The following is a 15095-nucleotide window of genomic DNA, read 5'->3' as shown; positions in this document are numbered from 1 at the left end:
TAGAGCATAAGGTCCGATTATTGACGAGGGGGGCAAAGCCAAAAGGGGAGAAGGATTTCAGTGTACTACACGTGCCAATATGGCGGCCGTTTGTTTACCTGTATTGGAGGTTAAATCGGAATACAATGTCAACTCTTATTATGTTGATTCGTTTTGGACTTTTAATATATATATAAACATTTAACCAGTAATATTTTGATCAAATTTTCTTCCGAACAGCTTCACTAGGTACAGGCCAGAACCGCTGATACAAATATAAACAAACATGTGCCATATTGGTATGTGAAACTTAGGAAAAAAACATGGGTTGTCTGTAAAGTCGGTTTACGGACGATAATTTTACGTCATAACGTCATAAGAAAACATTTATGAAAAATTGCATACTTTTTAATTTTTAAAAATAACTTACAGTTTTTGCAAATTTAATTTAAATAATTTGTTGAAATATAATCACGAACAATTAGTTAAAAAGCCCGCCTTAACCTGTTTGATATTATTGAAGATTTTCTCGCACAGTGGTTGGCCGGTTCTTGCACGCTCGGCTCAGGTGGAACGTGACAATTTTTCGTGCGTGCAGCCGGCGTTCATCGATTTATAAGACGTTATCACTTCAAAAAATGGGGGGGGGGGAGGTGTGGTGTGTGCTCCATCTGTATTATTTCCTAATCTCTGCTTCACACATTTACCATGTAGTCACGCAGGCTATCTCAGCAGTTTCCTGGGCGAGCTAAAAAGACAATAGGTAGCACTCGTGGACGTGACAAGGTCATGCACTGATCGACTGGGGCAGACTGCGCAGACAAGTACCAGAGCGACGACGGCCGATATGTGCCCCAGGGAGACGACGATCTGCAGCACGAGGAAGACGGAGAAGTATCCGTGCTGCAGCCGCTGCTGGTAGCTGCTGTACAGCTCGTCCAGGTTCTTGACTCGGAACTGCCTCTGCGAACACGGCACACCAGACCGAGTGAGTGTGCGTGTGAGTGTGTGGAGTCCGTACCTGTGGAGGGTTCTGTGCATGGCCCCCACAAGGATGGGGCTGGGTGGACCCCCCCAACCCGTTTATTTTCAACTGTTCAACTATTACAATTTTTTTAAAACATTGGTTATATTATAAATAAAGCTTAGTTTTGATTTACAAAATAGTAACCATAATAATTATACACTGTATTTTCAGGTTAAATAACATCCTAAAAAGAGTGCAGGTAAGAAATAACCATGCAATTATAATGTAGCAAGAGGATGGGGGGGGGGGACCCGTCTCCTATCCTGGGTCCTGGGCCCGAACCCAGCCCTGTTTATTTTCAACTGTTCAACTATTACAATTTAGCAATTTAGCAACTGAGAATGAATTGCCCACGAAACTTGACTTTCCCGATGCAATTGATGATTTTAGGCCGAAGAAAGCTCGAAAAACTGTTATTAAGTTAAGTAGTCTTATTTTTTTTTAGCCAGTGTCTATGATTTACATAGATCCTAATTTTATTTTTTTTCCGTAACAATTTTAATTTTCATCTCAGTGTTTGAAATAAATATACCTACATACTCGCTGTGGTTATTTTAAAGTAAAATAATTCAATAAATAAAACTTAGTTTGGACTTATAAAATTGTAACCATAATAATTATACCCTGTATTTTCAGGTTAAATTACGTTCTAGAAAGGGGGTTGTCTGTAAAGTCGGTTTACGGACGATACTTTGACGTGATAATGTCATAAGAAAACATTGATGAAAAATTGCATACTTTTTCATTTTCAAATATTATTTACAGTTTCTGCAAATTTAATTTAAATAATTTGTTTAAATATATTCACGAACAATTAGTTAAAAAGCACGCCTTAACATGTTTGATATTATAGAAGATTTTCTGGCACGGTGGTTGGCCGGTTCTTGCACGCTCGGCTCAGGCGGAACGTGACAATGAATCATGCTTTTTCGTACGTGCAGCCGGCGTTCATCGATTTATAAGACGTTATCACAAAAAGAGTGTAGGTAAGAAATAACCATGCAATTACAATGTAGCACGGGGAGGGGGGTGGGGTGAAACAGTCTCCTATCCTGGGTCCAGGGACCGTAATCGAATGTGGGGGTCATGGGTCCGCGTCCTTATCGGAATGTGCATGACGTCACATTTCCGCACGGAAACTACCCTATCTACAAATATTGTGATTTCTAATGTAGGAATCAACTGATTTATAAAGCAGTCACTAGATTGTTCTCATGCATTCGAAATGAAAATCGTTGTATATTAAAATATATATTGTTAATATTTACTGTAAAGGCTAGTTACAATTAAAATAACTTAACTTTTTAAAATTTAGTTAGTAAAAAAATAGTGGGGTAATGCGATGTCAAGCCTAGTACATTGAAATAAATATTTCATTTAGTAAAAAAGTATATATATATATATATATATATATATATATATATGTTGTTTTAAAAAAATTGGTTGTCTGTAAAGTCGGTTTACGGACGATAGTTTAAGGTGACAAAGTCATAAAAAAACATTGATGAAATGATTGATCCAGAAGAAAAGGAAATATATTCGGCCTGAGACTGAGCCGTAATAGGATTTTGCAACCAAACCATTTAGGCATTAAAAATATTATATTCTTTGAGGAAGAATTTTTTTTAAATTTTTCTATCTTTTGCATGATAAAATCTATCTCTGCATACTTTTATGAATAAAATTGAATCATTTTTATTGAATTATCACTATTTTGTATGGATACAAAGGAGTGAAATGGAATGTGCAATTGAATTAATAAATTTACTTTTATTTGCATTCATTAATTCAAATATATTTATTACTTTTGAAATGTTGCGTGCGCCGTATTTATTTTTACAAGTACAAAAAAAAAACACTTACAGTTGCCGGGTTTTGAACTGACAACCTATAGTTTAAGACTTAGGTACGCTAACCACACGCCCACGAGGCCATCCTAAAGCAATATAGTTTCAGATGTTATATATACATTTACAAAAATTTTGTTCACGGTAGGGGATAATATGAACACGATTTTATAACAAATACACATTCCAAATACACCAAACTTATTTATAATGTGTTACAATATTTTTTAAAACATTGTGCAAAAGATCCCGGGTGTAATTTGAATTATTATGTGTAACTGTAAAACACCATTGTTGGTTCAAACCGTATTTTAATTTTCAACATTACTTTTAGATAACCGTACCGATTGTGTTGAAAATCGATGGACGATCGTTAAATGACATAATATTAATAATTCAAACGACGAAAATATGATTGAAAAGTCAAATCGATGGTTGTTCCAATCGAGTGGAAGAGAGATTCCACGCATGCGTACAATGAGCATGAAGAGAGATGCCACGCATGCGTACAATGAGCGAAAAGGACACATCCGTAGTGGGACATCCGTAGTGGGACACTTTTTCGTGCGTGCAGCCGGCGTTCATCGATTTATTAGACGTTGTCACGTCAAAAAAATGAGCTTCTGTTTGGAATACAATATGTTATAAAAATGCAAAAGGACTTTTAGGTTGAATGTAAAATTCTGTTAATAGAATTGTAAGTGGCATACTAAAATGCAAGGAATCACCATCTTTAATATTCAACATTTAAAATGTATACCGATTTATGTTACATAGAGGTACCTAACCAAAGAGATATATACATACGAAACCAGTGTCTCGCACGTGAGAGGTAAGTGTGCGACGGTCAGCCATTGTCGCCTTTAATGCTCGAGAGCTTATGAGACCTCGTGCGACCACACTAAAATTGGCGCGACAATCCCAACAATATTTGACAATAGAGTTGGAGGGAAAATGGCTTCCAATTTTCTCCATCAAATAAATTTGGACAGATAACCTCAGATATGTTTTAAATCATGTCACACTAACAAAGTTTATTTTTTGGCCTGCGCTACCACAAACTTTTCAATTTTAAACTTATTTTTAAATTAAATAATACAGCTCAGCGCTGAATTAAATTTTTGAGCTTGTTATGCTATTTGTGCATTTTAAAAAAAATTGTGAACATGTATAAATTTAACTCTCAATAATATTCGTAAATAATAAGATTAATGTTAAGTATATTTTTTAAGTTATAGAAACATGGTTTCCTTTATTACACATAAAATAATTTCGCATTCATATTAACATTATTTTAGTTTTTTCACTTTTGTAACCTCTTTAATCGACCTTGTGTTCATCGCCATTTTAAAGATTCGTTGCGACGGAAACGGATGTAATTTTCGTTTTCGCTAGGCACAATTTTGATTGGTTCATTGTATGCAATATCCAACATATTTCATAACCCGTCCTATGTGCAAAATATTTAAAGGCGAACTCAAGTCTTCCAACTTTTCAAACAAAACATAGCTGCGCTGGATACGTTTACGATGACGTCATAACATTTCAAATTTACTTACAACACAGGGGTCCAGTATAACATTTATATAATTTTTTACAAGAAAGTATTCTTTATAATGGAATTTTTTGGAATTGTAAAATGGAAATAGTTTGTCACACTAAAATCCCAGAAAGTAGCATAATTTTCGTAGGCTACTCCAACGTTTACACAAAGAATTTTTTTGTAATGAAATTTCTTGAGAAAATAAAACTGAACCTTATTTTTAATTTGATTATTTAATACTCTGTTCTCAAGACAATTGTTTGGTTTCGTTAAGACAAGTCATAAATACATATAATTTAACGTTCATCAATACATGAAACACACATGTGAAGGTTGTGTGAAAAGACATGCTTACACACGTGCAACTGGAGTGAAACACAAGACTGCACTTGGAAACCCAGTTTCTAACTGCTTTAAGACCGCATGCACAGTTCAGAGTTGTCTCCGACCCGGTTAGTGGGAATCTACCACAGGATAATCTAACTCTTCTTGTTAGAGGCCCGTCTACCGAGGGTGGAGTAGACTGGTGGTGAGGGTGGAGTGGGTCGGTTGTCTACGTGTGGAGAACCAATGATCAGAGGCGTGTGTCATGCGAAATTAAGTAATCAGTAATGATTGCACATGTTTCATGTGTAAAGAGCTGTATTTTGGATACGATGAAGGGAAAGGCAAGCCTAGTACCTGGAAATCACGGAAATAATGTGGAGGAAATGCACTAATGTTGTCTACAAAGGATTACAGTAATATTTACAAAATTATATCTTTGAAACCTTATGCAGTAAAATTGCTGTTTTTTTTCTCTAATTATGTTACCGGGTGTTTTTCTTTCTTTAAAATCCCGGAAGGGAGGGGTCCGGACCATGACACCCATATGATGGTATGTAAAAAAAAGGGGGGGGGGAGGCAGAGACCTTGGGGTAGGTATGGAGTTTTTTTAATATTTTGGAAAACGAATGGCGACTTGTAAATAGTTATAAAAAAGTGCCAGTTCCGACCCTGTTGAAAACTTTGTCCTGTTAGTAAAATACTAGGACATGGTACTCTAATCTATAAACAAGAATAACACGTTATTTTAAATACTTAATTGAAACCATTGAATATTTGACAACACAGATGCAGGAGAAAAAATACTTATACTTTATTACAGAAAGCAAATTGACCATGCATAGGTTAATAATGTTCACATGCTTTCACGGCCATTGTCTGAAGTAGCTTGGCTTCTGGGTTGCAGCCGCGTCCTTAGCGAATAATTCACCCTACGTTTCGGTCGACATTTCAGTTGCCATCATCAGGGACCAGTTACCTGTTACCAGTAGGTAACTGCTCCCTGATGATGGCGACTGCAATGTCGACCGAAAACTTCTGTTGAATTATTCGCCAAGGACGTGGCTATAACCCAGAAGCCAAGATACCATACATAGGTTAGTTTATGGATCTGACACACCAATGTGTATCTGAAAGAGCGAAATCGTTTCAGAGCAAGTCGAATCGAGGGGGGGGGGGGGGGTTGAATTGTAATCCCATTGGAAAGAGTACCTTTCATACTTTTGGTGGCGGTAGTGTAGCTGGGTAGAAACTGGAAAGGTACCCTTTCCGATTTCTTAAAATGTTACGGTTTTAATGCAAATATGCACGGGAAAGGTATCCCCTCGGAAAGGGTACCTTTCTGCACAATGACACAGCAGAAAATAAACTGGAAAGGTAGGTACCCTTTCCGACTTCACAGCTCACCCGCAGGTAGCCCCAGGACCAGCTCCGGTCGTCCACGGGCTGCGAGTTGAGCGTCTCCCGCAGGTAGTTGGACGTCTGGCTGACATGGCGCAGCGAGTTGAGGCTGTTGCGTGTGATGAGCTCGATGCCCGCCGTCGACATGGCCCGCGCCTGCGCACAAGGCAACCTCTTGTGTCCGGCCCAGCGACTTCATTGCCGTTCCGTTCTTAAATGCATGAATGTTTTACACAATACACTGACATTGTGCATAAACATGTAAGTCGCATACATCATATTTTGTGAATTGAAGAATAAACGATGTTACTGGAACTTCTAAACCTACATAACTGTACAGCAGAAAATGGTAGGGGGTTTGATTGATTGCGGGGTTTATATTTCTTTCTGGTGCTGACATGGTTTTATAATAATTTCCTTTTTACCACAGTATTATTTTTTTACAACTCTATTAATTCAATGTTGAAAACCCAATGTTTTTATTAAGTAGACCTTTAACCATGTATGTTTTGTATGACTGCATACGATATTGACGGCCTTTATTTACTTAGTATAACGGATAAATATTTTTATTAAAACGTTTTATTTATTTATTTTCCCAATATTGGCTACTTAGGGAAAATCATACATGATCTTATCGTACGTACTAATTTATTTATGAATTTAATTTTACATTTTAGTTGACTAGACTAGGAAATACATGTGAATTTTGTTGCATTTTTGTGTTTTGACTTAATTTTAGTTTAATTGCTTTTTAACTTCTTCCTAGTTATCTACGTATTATCTAATTCGGTTTCGAGCAGGGTAGATTTCAGTGTTTGGAGGCTTTCAATGCAGGTCTAGTTTGTCTAGGTAGTCTAGGTAGGTTAACTACAAACTAGGGGCTATTTCATGCTAGCGCAGTTCTATCATTAAATATCAGACGGATGTAGTTACTGATTCTCATAATTTTTCAACTCTATTTTATCGTGGTTAGAGTTTATCGTCAGGAACTGTGATGTGTCAGAGACCATCTTCAGTCGCTAGCACGAGTCGTGTTACTTGCCAACGACACTAATTACCTAGTTAAATTTACGAGGTAATTTGCAAGTGGGAGGAGCCGGGAAATTATTTACGGCATCGCGCTCGGAAATTATCCCCTCGATGTAATAGGCCCGGTAGCAGCTGATCAGTCCATAACGAGAGTTGCGTCTCTGCGACGGTTAAGTATCTTAAGTACGGTATTCAAAGACACAAAAATAATAAGGGTTTGAGTGTTGAATGTGCTACACTTGTTTCCTAACGGTATTCCTAGAGCACAATAAGACACGGCCAGTCTCTTGTTTTTAGGGCACGGATTTGGTGTCCTGTCCGTTGCCGATCTGCTGCCCAAATTCCGCGCATGCGCAGAGCTCACTTTTTCGTTGATTTAGTTCAGATGACGGACCCTTATCTGGCGCCATTAACTCGTGTATAGTCACTTTCGTGAACATCGGGGAATTTACCAAGCGTGTTGGTGTGCCAAATGAAACTTTATGATGGCGAAACTATCCTGGAATACATTTTGTACACTTTAATGACCATAAAAAGACATAACCGCAACTTAAAAAAAGGGGGTTGTCTGTAAAGTCAGTTTACGGACGATAATTTTACGTGATAACGTCATAAGAGAACATTTATGAAAAATTGCATACTTTTTCATTTTCAAATATTATTTACTGTTTTTGCAAATTTAATTTAAATAAAATGTTTAAATATAATCACAAACAATTAGTTAAAAAGCCCGCCTTAACCTGTTTGATATTATAGAAGATTTTCTCGCACGGTGGTTGGCCGGTTCTTGTACGCTCGGCTCAGGCGGAACGTGACAATGAGTAATGCTTTTTCGTGCGTGCAGCCGGTGTTCATCGATTTATAAGACGTTATCACGTCAAAAGTACTTTAGGAAATTAGAAAGGCGGTTCTATTTTTGTGCGATGGTGCTGCTACCTCTGATGTTTTTGCCACAACAATTGTATCGATGGTTGCGAAACCTCCGCTAGAATGCGTTGAAAACAGTTAAGAGCCTCGCGCAGGGAACCGTTTATTAAAAAGGTTGCCGACTTGTTTCCTTACTGGGATCCGGATTGAACACGTTCTGGAACACGGTCCGTGAGTTAAGCGCCCTGCAGACGAACGGATTTGGTCAGACGGTCAGGTGGATTTTGTAAGATCAGGCGTAATATCCGGCAGTGTGTAGCTGTGTCGTCTGACGGAAATCCTGGCGGGTGGTTGGGTGAAGTCAGGTGGCCGCGCCATCCGACAGCCATCTGACCGCCTGACCGCATGGCCATATCAGAGTGTCTGTAGCGTTATCAGGCGGTTGGACTGGTCAGTCAAGCGTTGAACGTCGCAGAGAGCGGACATGGCAGCCGTGCAGATGGAGCGGGAAGTTTTGTTACAAATGGACTCACTAACTCCAACAATGTACTGAAACTTTCGTAGTCCATTCGCAGAAAATTCCGGTGATCATCCGAATCAAGTTCATTTAGTAACAAAATATTACTAAATTTGTTTCGATTCACTAACCATTTCTTTGCCCACGTTTTCCTTTTCTTCCTCGGAATAGTCAATGTCGCTGCAAGCACAATCCCAAAATTTTGGTGCTTGGATAAAACAGGTGCCATGGTACATGTGTTCTCATTCAGGGACCGTAGTCAACTGTTTACATCAGGCGCACGTCAGATCGTCTGGATGCAATACCTGATCCGGTCAGGTCGACTGTTGGGTCGACACCGTCCGATCGTCTGTAGGGCCCTTTAGGTTACGGCTGTGTCCCAACAAGGCAGTGCTTGTTCGCTACCTCACCCGAACGTCTTTCGCGACTCGCGGGCCATAGTGTGAAAGCCTTCTCACGCGATCAAAATATTCAAAGAATTAATATTATTGCATTGTACGAGTCATGGAGTTAAAAAATCGTCAGGAGACGGCATGCTGTGTGACATAGTTGAAGGTAAGTTTTTAACCTCCCCGTCGCTATATTGTTCCGCCCAAAGCATTGCGAAAATTGTGTTGATGATGGGTAGTAAGTATGAATTAGAATCTCTGTCCTTATAAACAGTCACATTAATAAAAATATATTTTAAATTTTTTTTTGCACAATTCAAACACTAGCCTCTAACCAACATGACGCAACAATTTATTAGCTTAAGGGAAAAAAAAGACGTCACACACTTGCCATGTGATCATGCAAACTTGGCAACCTCCTGATACGACAATATTTATGAAAGAGTAGAAATTGGAAAGAAATGACGCCATATTAGATTCAAAAGTTTCTATGCCAAAAAGGTTTTTTATCGCTTAAAGTCGGATGTCACAAGCCATGTAAATTTTTTTTCTTGTCATTACTATTTGTTAAAGGCTATTTCTATAAATTTAACGCTTTACGTCTCTTGCAATGGTTATTCTGTCACAAATATTTTGAAGGATGTGTACTATGTGTGAAAAAATTGCTGTAAATATTTGCGCAAGCGGTAACAATTAAAAAACTTGCGCGACTATTTACACGTAATGGCACTGTTTAGGACCAGAGTGCCTTCAATTTCAGAACACACGGTTTACAGTCGTATTTAAGGCCCCCACCTCCCAGGGCATACATACGAGTTGCAAAACTTCAGAAGAATTAACGCGATTAAAAAAACTGCTCAGTATATACTAGCGATGTCTGTTTACAGAAAAAGCTTTTAAGAATACTCTGAGGGCTGAATAGTATTTATTTATTTTTTGTAATTTAGTTGTTAACCTGTATTTGTATAAGAGAATGATTAAAACGCTTGTTTTCAGAATAATTGTTATGCACGAAACACCCAGTACATATTCTTAAAAACACTCAAGGGACATTTCATTGCAACTTTATCTTCACTTCTACGCCATAAAATTTTACGGTAACCGCTTATATTACATCGTTGCCCTACGCACAAAGAGAAGACTGCGCGCCAGTTCAGAGCCTTGCGCTTAGAGGCGATACCGCGCTAGAAGCACCAGCGAGCGTCGCACTTATCATCCCGCCTCACTAGCACAGAAACGGCCCTGACCAGGCGTATGCCTTTTATCAACACACTAGAGACTTGCTGGACAGCTCTGTACTGACAGCACAGGCGAGAGTGTGAAATGTAATCTAGTGGCAAGACGTGTAGGTACAAAAATATTTTATACATAACATTATAAATTGTATTTTACATTATCTATTATCAATTACGATTAACTTCTTTTTAAGAAATGGATGTCTATTTTCCCACATACATCACTACTAATACTATTGTTACGATCGGGTTCGTAAAAGATAGCCCAATTAAAGAATTTACTACCACGCAGTTTTATTTATTGTCACTATTTACTTCACTAAGATATAATCTAAAAATGCCAAATAATCAATTACACATAAAAATGTTGCTTCCTCAGTCACTCGTTTTTACACACCGCACACCTCGCTGGGCCGCACCTCTGGCGCAACTCTCGCCGCAGCACCCCTCGCGGACCAACATCGCGGGACTCCGTCGCCGCACTCCGCCACCGCCGTCGCCCTTGCCTTCGCCTAGGATCCTCCCGACGCCTCGCTCGGAACTCCGCCGCGCCCGCGACACTATCGCCCGGAACTGACCTCTCCGCCCTGGAACCTTCGTCCAGGGACTTCGCCGCTCCGCTGCACCCGCAGCACTATCGCCCCGGAAGCTCCGCCACGGGAACACTCCCAGATCCCAGCTGAACTCCCCTCGGAGGCCGGCATCCTTGGCTTATATGTCAGAGGCGCCACTTCTAGAATTCACGAGCGCGGCTGGGGCCAGTCACATCATTCCGCGCCGACCCAACGCGAGAAATCTCTAGACACGCATCGGCAGCTGCCAGGTGACTCGCGGAACTCCCCAGCTGTCAGGTGTCAAGTGTCAGGTTATCGGCGCCGCGCGAGGAGCGGAGGGAAAGAGGGGGCGAAACGGCGACCCTTGTAATCTACAGACGCGCGCGGCACGTCTCACGTTGCGGCGGCCACATGATGTCAGCCAGCTTGCACCTGCGCACCGCAGCTCTGCTTACGTTCGTAACACTATAAATGCCAAAGTGTGTGTCTGCTTGTCCTTATTTCACGCAGCAACGGAGCAACGGAGCAACATGATTTTTACATATAGATATTTTTTGGACCGGAGTGACATAGACTACATGTAATAATGAAATTTCTGCCCTAAGGGCTAAAAAAAATGATAAATTCAGTTTTATAATCGAAAATCAAAGAAGATAGGTCATAGACACACAAAAAGTGAGTTTGTTTCATTTCTCTATGTCCGCCACACAGTCATATAGGCTAGTAAAGTATGGCAACTTCCTACCCTCTACTTGGTGAGACTAACCCGCTTGGTGCAACTCGCGGCTGCTTTAAAATCAAATTTCCCGTTTTTTAAGTATGTGTCCAACAGACTTGAAACTCGGTACTGGTAGTCCTTATATTGTGATGTATTTAGTCCGGGCAACACCGGCTACTTCAGCTAGTATCTGTATAAAGCTTATTTTTTTTGTAATGAAAATAAGGTTATCTTTGCTGTCATAACGTTGGTTCCATAAATGTACTAAAAAGATAAGGTTGTTCATACCGGGCATACGGTCTGCCATCAATCGGATCGACGTGACAACAACGCTAGATTTTCACCACGTGAACACCCAAGGCACGTCAAGTACGTCTTTCGTCACAGTTATCGCGTCTCGACTCCACCCTGTCAGGGCTTTCCTGTCCCCGACGTTTCTCTTCCGGGAAACGGGCTTTCGGCGGCGCCTTTGAAGCCGCCATGCTTGCTCAGTGTTTCACTCAGGAGGAGAGAAGAGCGGCGGCGGGGCGCGTCTTTACAGAAGAAGCGCGCTTTGCAGGAAAAATAAAATAGTGATTTCCTCAGTCCGCGCGCAGTATCACGCTATGTGTTTCTGCCCCTGCGACTACAATCCCCACCGTGTTAGTTTTTTTCATGAATCTGACGGGGAAAAAAGAAAAAGAAAAGATAAAGAACTCTTTGAAACATTTCTTGAAATACAGATATCTCGAGCTGCATACGTTAACAGGTTTTGGACTTAGGCTGACGACAGAACATTCAAAGTTTGGTATTTACCTTTAAATGTGGATTTTCGCTCAAAATTTGCTTATTTTCTTTTAAATGACCATTGCCATCAAACCTTTTCTAATTTTTCCCCATTTTTCTTATTTTCCTTTAACACCCCTTCCCCCCAAAAATAGCGTTGGGCTTATAGAGGCTGCAGATTAAAATATCACCTCATTTTACTAGCTACTTCCTACTACATAAGTATTTTAAAAATAATTTACTTTTTTTATATTTAGGTCGTCACAGGTCGTAACATACACTGTTCTACAGCCTGTGCCACCACATGAACTACCTATTTTTTCCATTTCTTCTTTTGTGGAAGACGGTGGAAGTTCATCTGTGCTGAAGAAACGATTGTGTTGCCAAACAAAATAGATTTTCATGTGACACTGTTTGCAGAAACCTCAGAAAACACAAGGAAAGAGGTATGTCTAATTAACACTAAATGTACTGATGTTTGGTGTGAACACAATGCATATAACGTAAAAGAATATTAATATGTGGCGTAAATTAATTCTTCAGTTAACTTTTTTTTTTGGTTGGCATAACAGCTATGTTATAGGTTAAGCATTATTTGGTTAAACATATTACAGATGTAAAATGCTCTATGCCCTGATGATGCTCTAATATAATAGGCCTACAACAGTTAAAGTGGACATAGCAAATTCTTCAATTAAATGATATTTTCGTTTTGTTGGTATACTATTTTGTTATATCTTGTATTACTTTGTTAAAGAGAAGTTCTTTAATGTTCACACTCTTACAATTTTCGGTGGAAATTAAAACATCATTTGTTTTAATCGCCTTAAAATTCAATTAATTTAGCTTTCAATATATTTTTTTTTCGGAATCTTACTTTTGTTTACATAAGTTTAATGTAAGTGTTTTTCATTTTTTACTACTATTTAATATTTTTCAAAAGCATACTGTTTTTTTCTTCTGTTTTCTCGAATGTTCCTTTTTGGCACTTAGCCCCTAACTAAAATGTTAAGTTTTCAATTATCTACGAAAATTGACAAATAATTCCTTCAATTGTACGGCCTAGTCATCTTGGAATGACCTACTGGAGAGTTTGAGACTGTTTTATACCATACTGTAATTTTACCTCCATGAACAGTTGAAATGGTTTGTGCAAACGTATGTATGTGCAAAAATGAAAACCTTTTATACCTATCATATTAAAAACCTAGGAATAAGGCCCATTCAGTGTTTGCGCTAATTTATTGTTTGCGTCAAACGTAACATTTAGTAACCTCGGACGTTGTTGTTTGTATTACAAATTGTGTTACCAACATGGTTACAAACTATAATTCAAAATACAACACTCAGCTCTTATTTTCAGAATGGTTATTCGTCTAAGGTCAATGAACCCATGATGTCCCATGTCTTTAAAGTTAAATAATTGCTCAAAATAAATTAGATACAAATTAGGCCTACTTGAAATTCCATTTTATAAAACATAAAACATTAAAGATTTATAGTTTCGGCGTTCAGTTCAGTTTTCTAGGTTCAGTGTAAGGCTGAATATGAATAGCAGAAGGTGTTAACCATTGGCTGTAGGGAGTTTCTTTCTAAGTTTTTCATAATGTATATGTTTATAAAGAGAATAATAGCATATACAGATAATTCCAGCTCCACCTCCTCAAATAAATACAAGGCATCAGCAGGTGAATTTCAAATTTGTTTTGTGAAGTTCTTTGTGAAAATTGAACCACATATCGTGCCGTACAATTTTTTTTTTTGAAAACCACCATTCAAAAGGTAAAAGGATCTGGCTCCTAAATTAACGATACATAGGATATTTGTCCCTAATATTTCTGAAGATGCTAATTTAGGTCTTATCGGCAGTAAGAACACTCAGAATTGTAATATAAGTAAAATTATTCTCTTTCTATTATTTGAGGAAAAAAGAAGTCCCTAAACTAACTTTGGCTATAAACAATGTGGAAAACTGAGGTGCCTCATAATTTTGGGTCGGGTCGGTAATGGACAAGAACTTAACTTCATGCAATATTTTCGTAACAGTATTATTATATGTCATGGAATTTGCTTTCAAAGGTATAGTTAGAATTTTTTTCGCAAAGCGATTATATATCAGAGATAGATTTCTGGATATTTTCTGAAGTAATTTTGTGTGAGACGAGACCAACACCTGTTGAGTTCTATATTCATATCATACGTATTTTACTGATTGAATTATACGATAATACAATAAAAACTATTTTATTAGATACTTAAATAAATAGAAGCACAATGTGTCCTTCAAACAGCGAAATATGATGTGTATAATGCGACAACGAATAAAAGAGCGTTCACAGATTTTCCTCTGCGCATCCACAGACTTCCCCTACCACGGTGGGAAAAAAGGGGTGGCAAACCAACCCGTCACGCCTGAGCCCGTCTTACACGAACACCAACGGCGTACTTATGCATTTCATTTCATCATTTGACCACAGTGGCAACTAAATTGCGCCTCACAATTTTTAAATTAGTTTTCCAGATCAAAGTCTATTTCCCTCATGGCATAGCATTATTGTTATTGTTTTTCCCATTTTGATGTTTAATTTCATGATGGTGTTTTGATTGAAGATTCATGTATCGACTCGTCGTTTAAATCACAAACATTTAACACTTTTAATATATATATATATAAAGGCTCATTCAAATGCATGGCTAAAAAAACTTAGATTCACCGAGTCTAATTTATTATGTAGGAAGTTAAAAATTATATTTGCGCAAAGATTATACCGAAGTGGTTTAGAATCCATTTTAAATGTAAGTACTGCTTCAAAACATTGAAACAGGCATAGAAAATAACCACTTCGTAAACAAGGAAAAAAGATAGCCCACAATTAACATACTCACCTATTCCGAAT

General features: G+C 38.4%; 1 protein-coding gene across 4 annotated transcripts in view; it reads right to left on the bottom strand.

Moving 5' to 3' along the window:
• LOC134541023 (adenylate cyclase type 2-like) overlaps positions 1-15095 on the bottom strand; it is a 469698-nt gene that overhangs the window by 206445 nt on the left and 248158 nt on the right. For all 4 annotated transcript variants that reach the window (XM_063384159.1, XM_063384162.1, XM_063384160.1 and 1 more), the window contains 2 exons: positions 6128-6277; positions 808-942 (listed from right to left, as the gene is read on the bottom strand). In XM_063384159.1, coding sequence (XP_063240229.1) covers positions 808-942; positions 6128-6268 — 276 coding nt within the window. In that variant the 5' untranslated portion in view covers positions 6269-6277. The remainder of the gene's footprint in view (positions 1-807; positions 943-6127; positions 6278-15095) is intronic.

The sequence above is a fragment of the Bacillus rossius genome, chromosome 17 (assembly GCF_032445375.1).
Source record: "Bacillus rossius redtenbacheri isolate Brsri chromosome 17, Brsri_v3, whole genome shotgun sequence".
NCBI classification, from domain to species: domain Eukaryota; kingdom Metazoa; phylum Arthropoda; class Insecta; order Phasmatodea; family Bacillidae; genus Bacillus; species Bacillus rossius.
The sequence above is the reverse complement of the archived record's forward strand: the minus strand, read 5'-3'. Positions and strand labels throughout refer to the sequence as shown.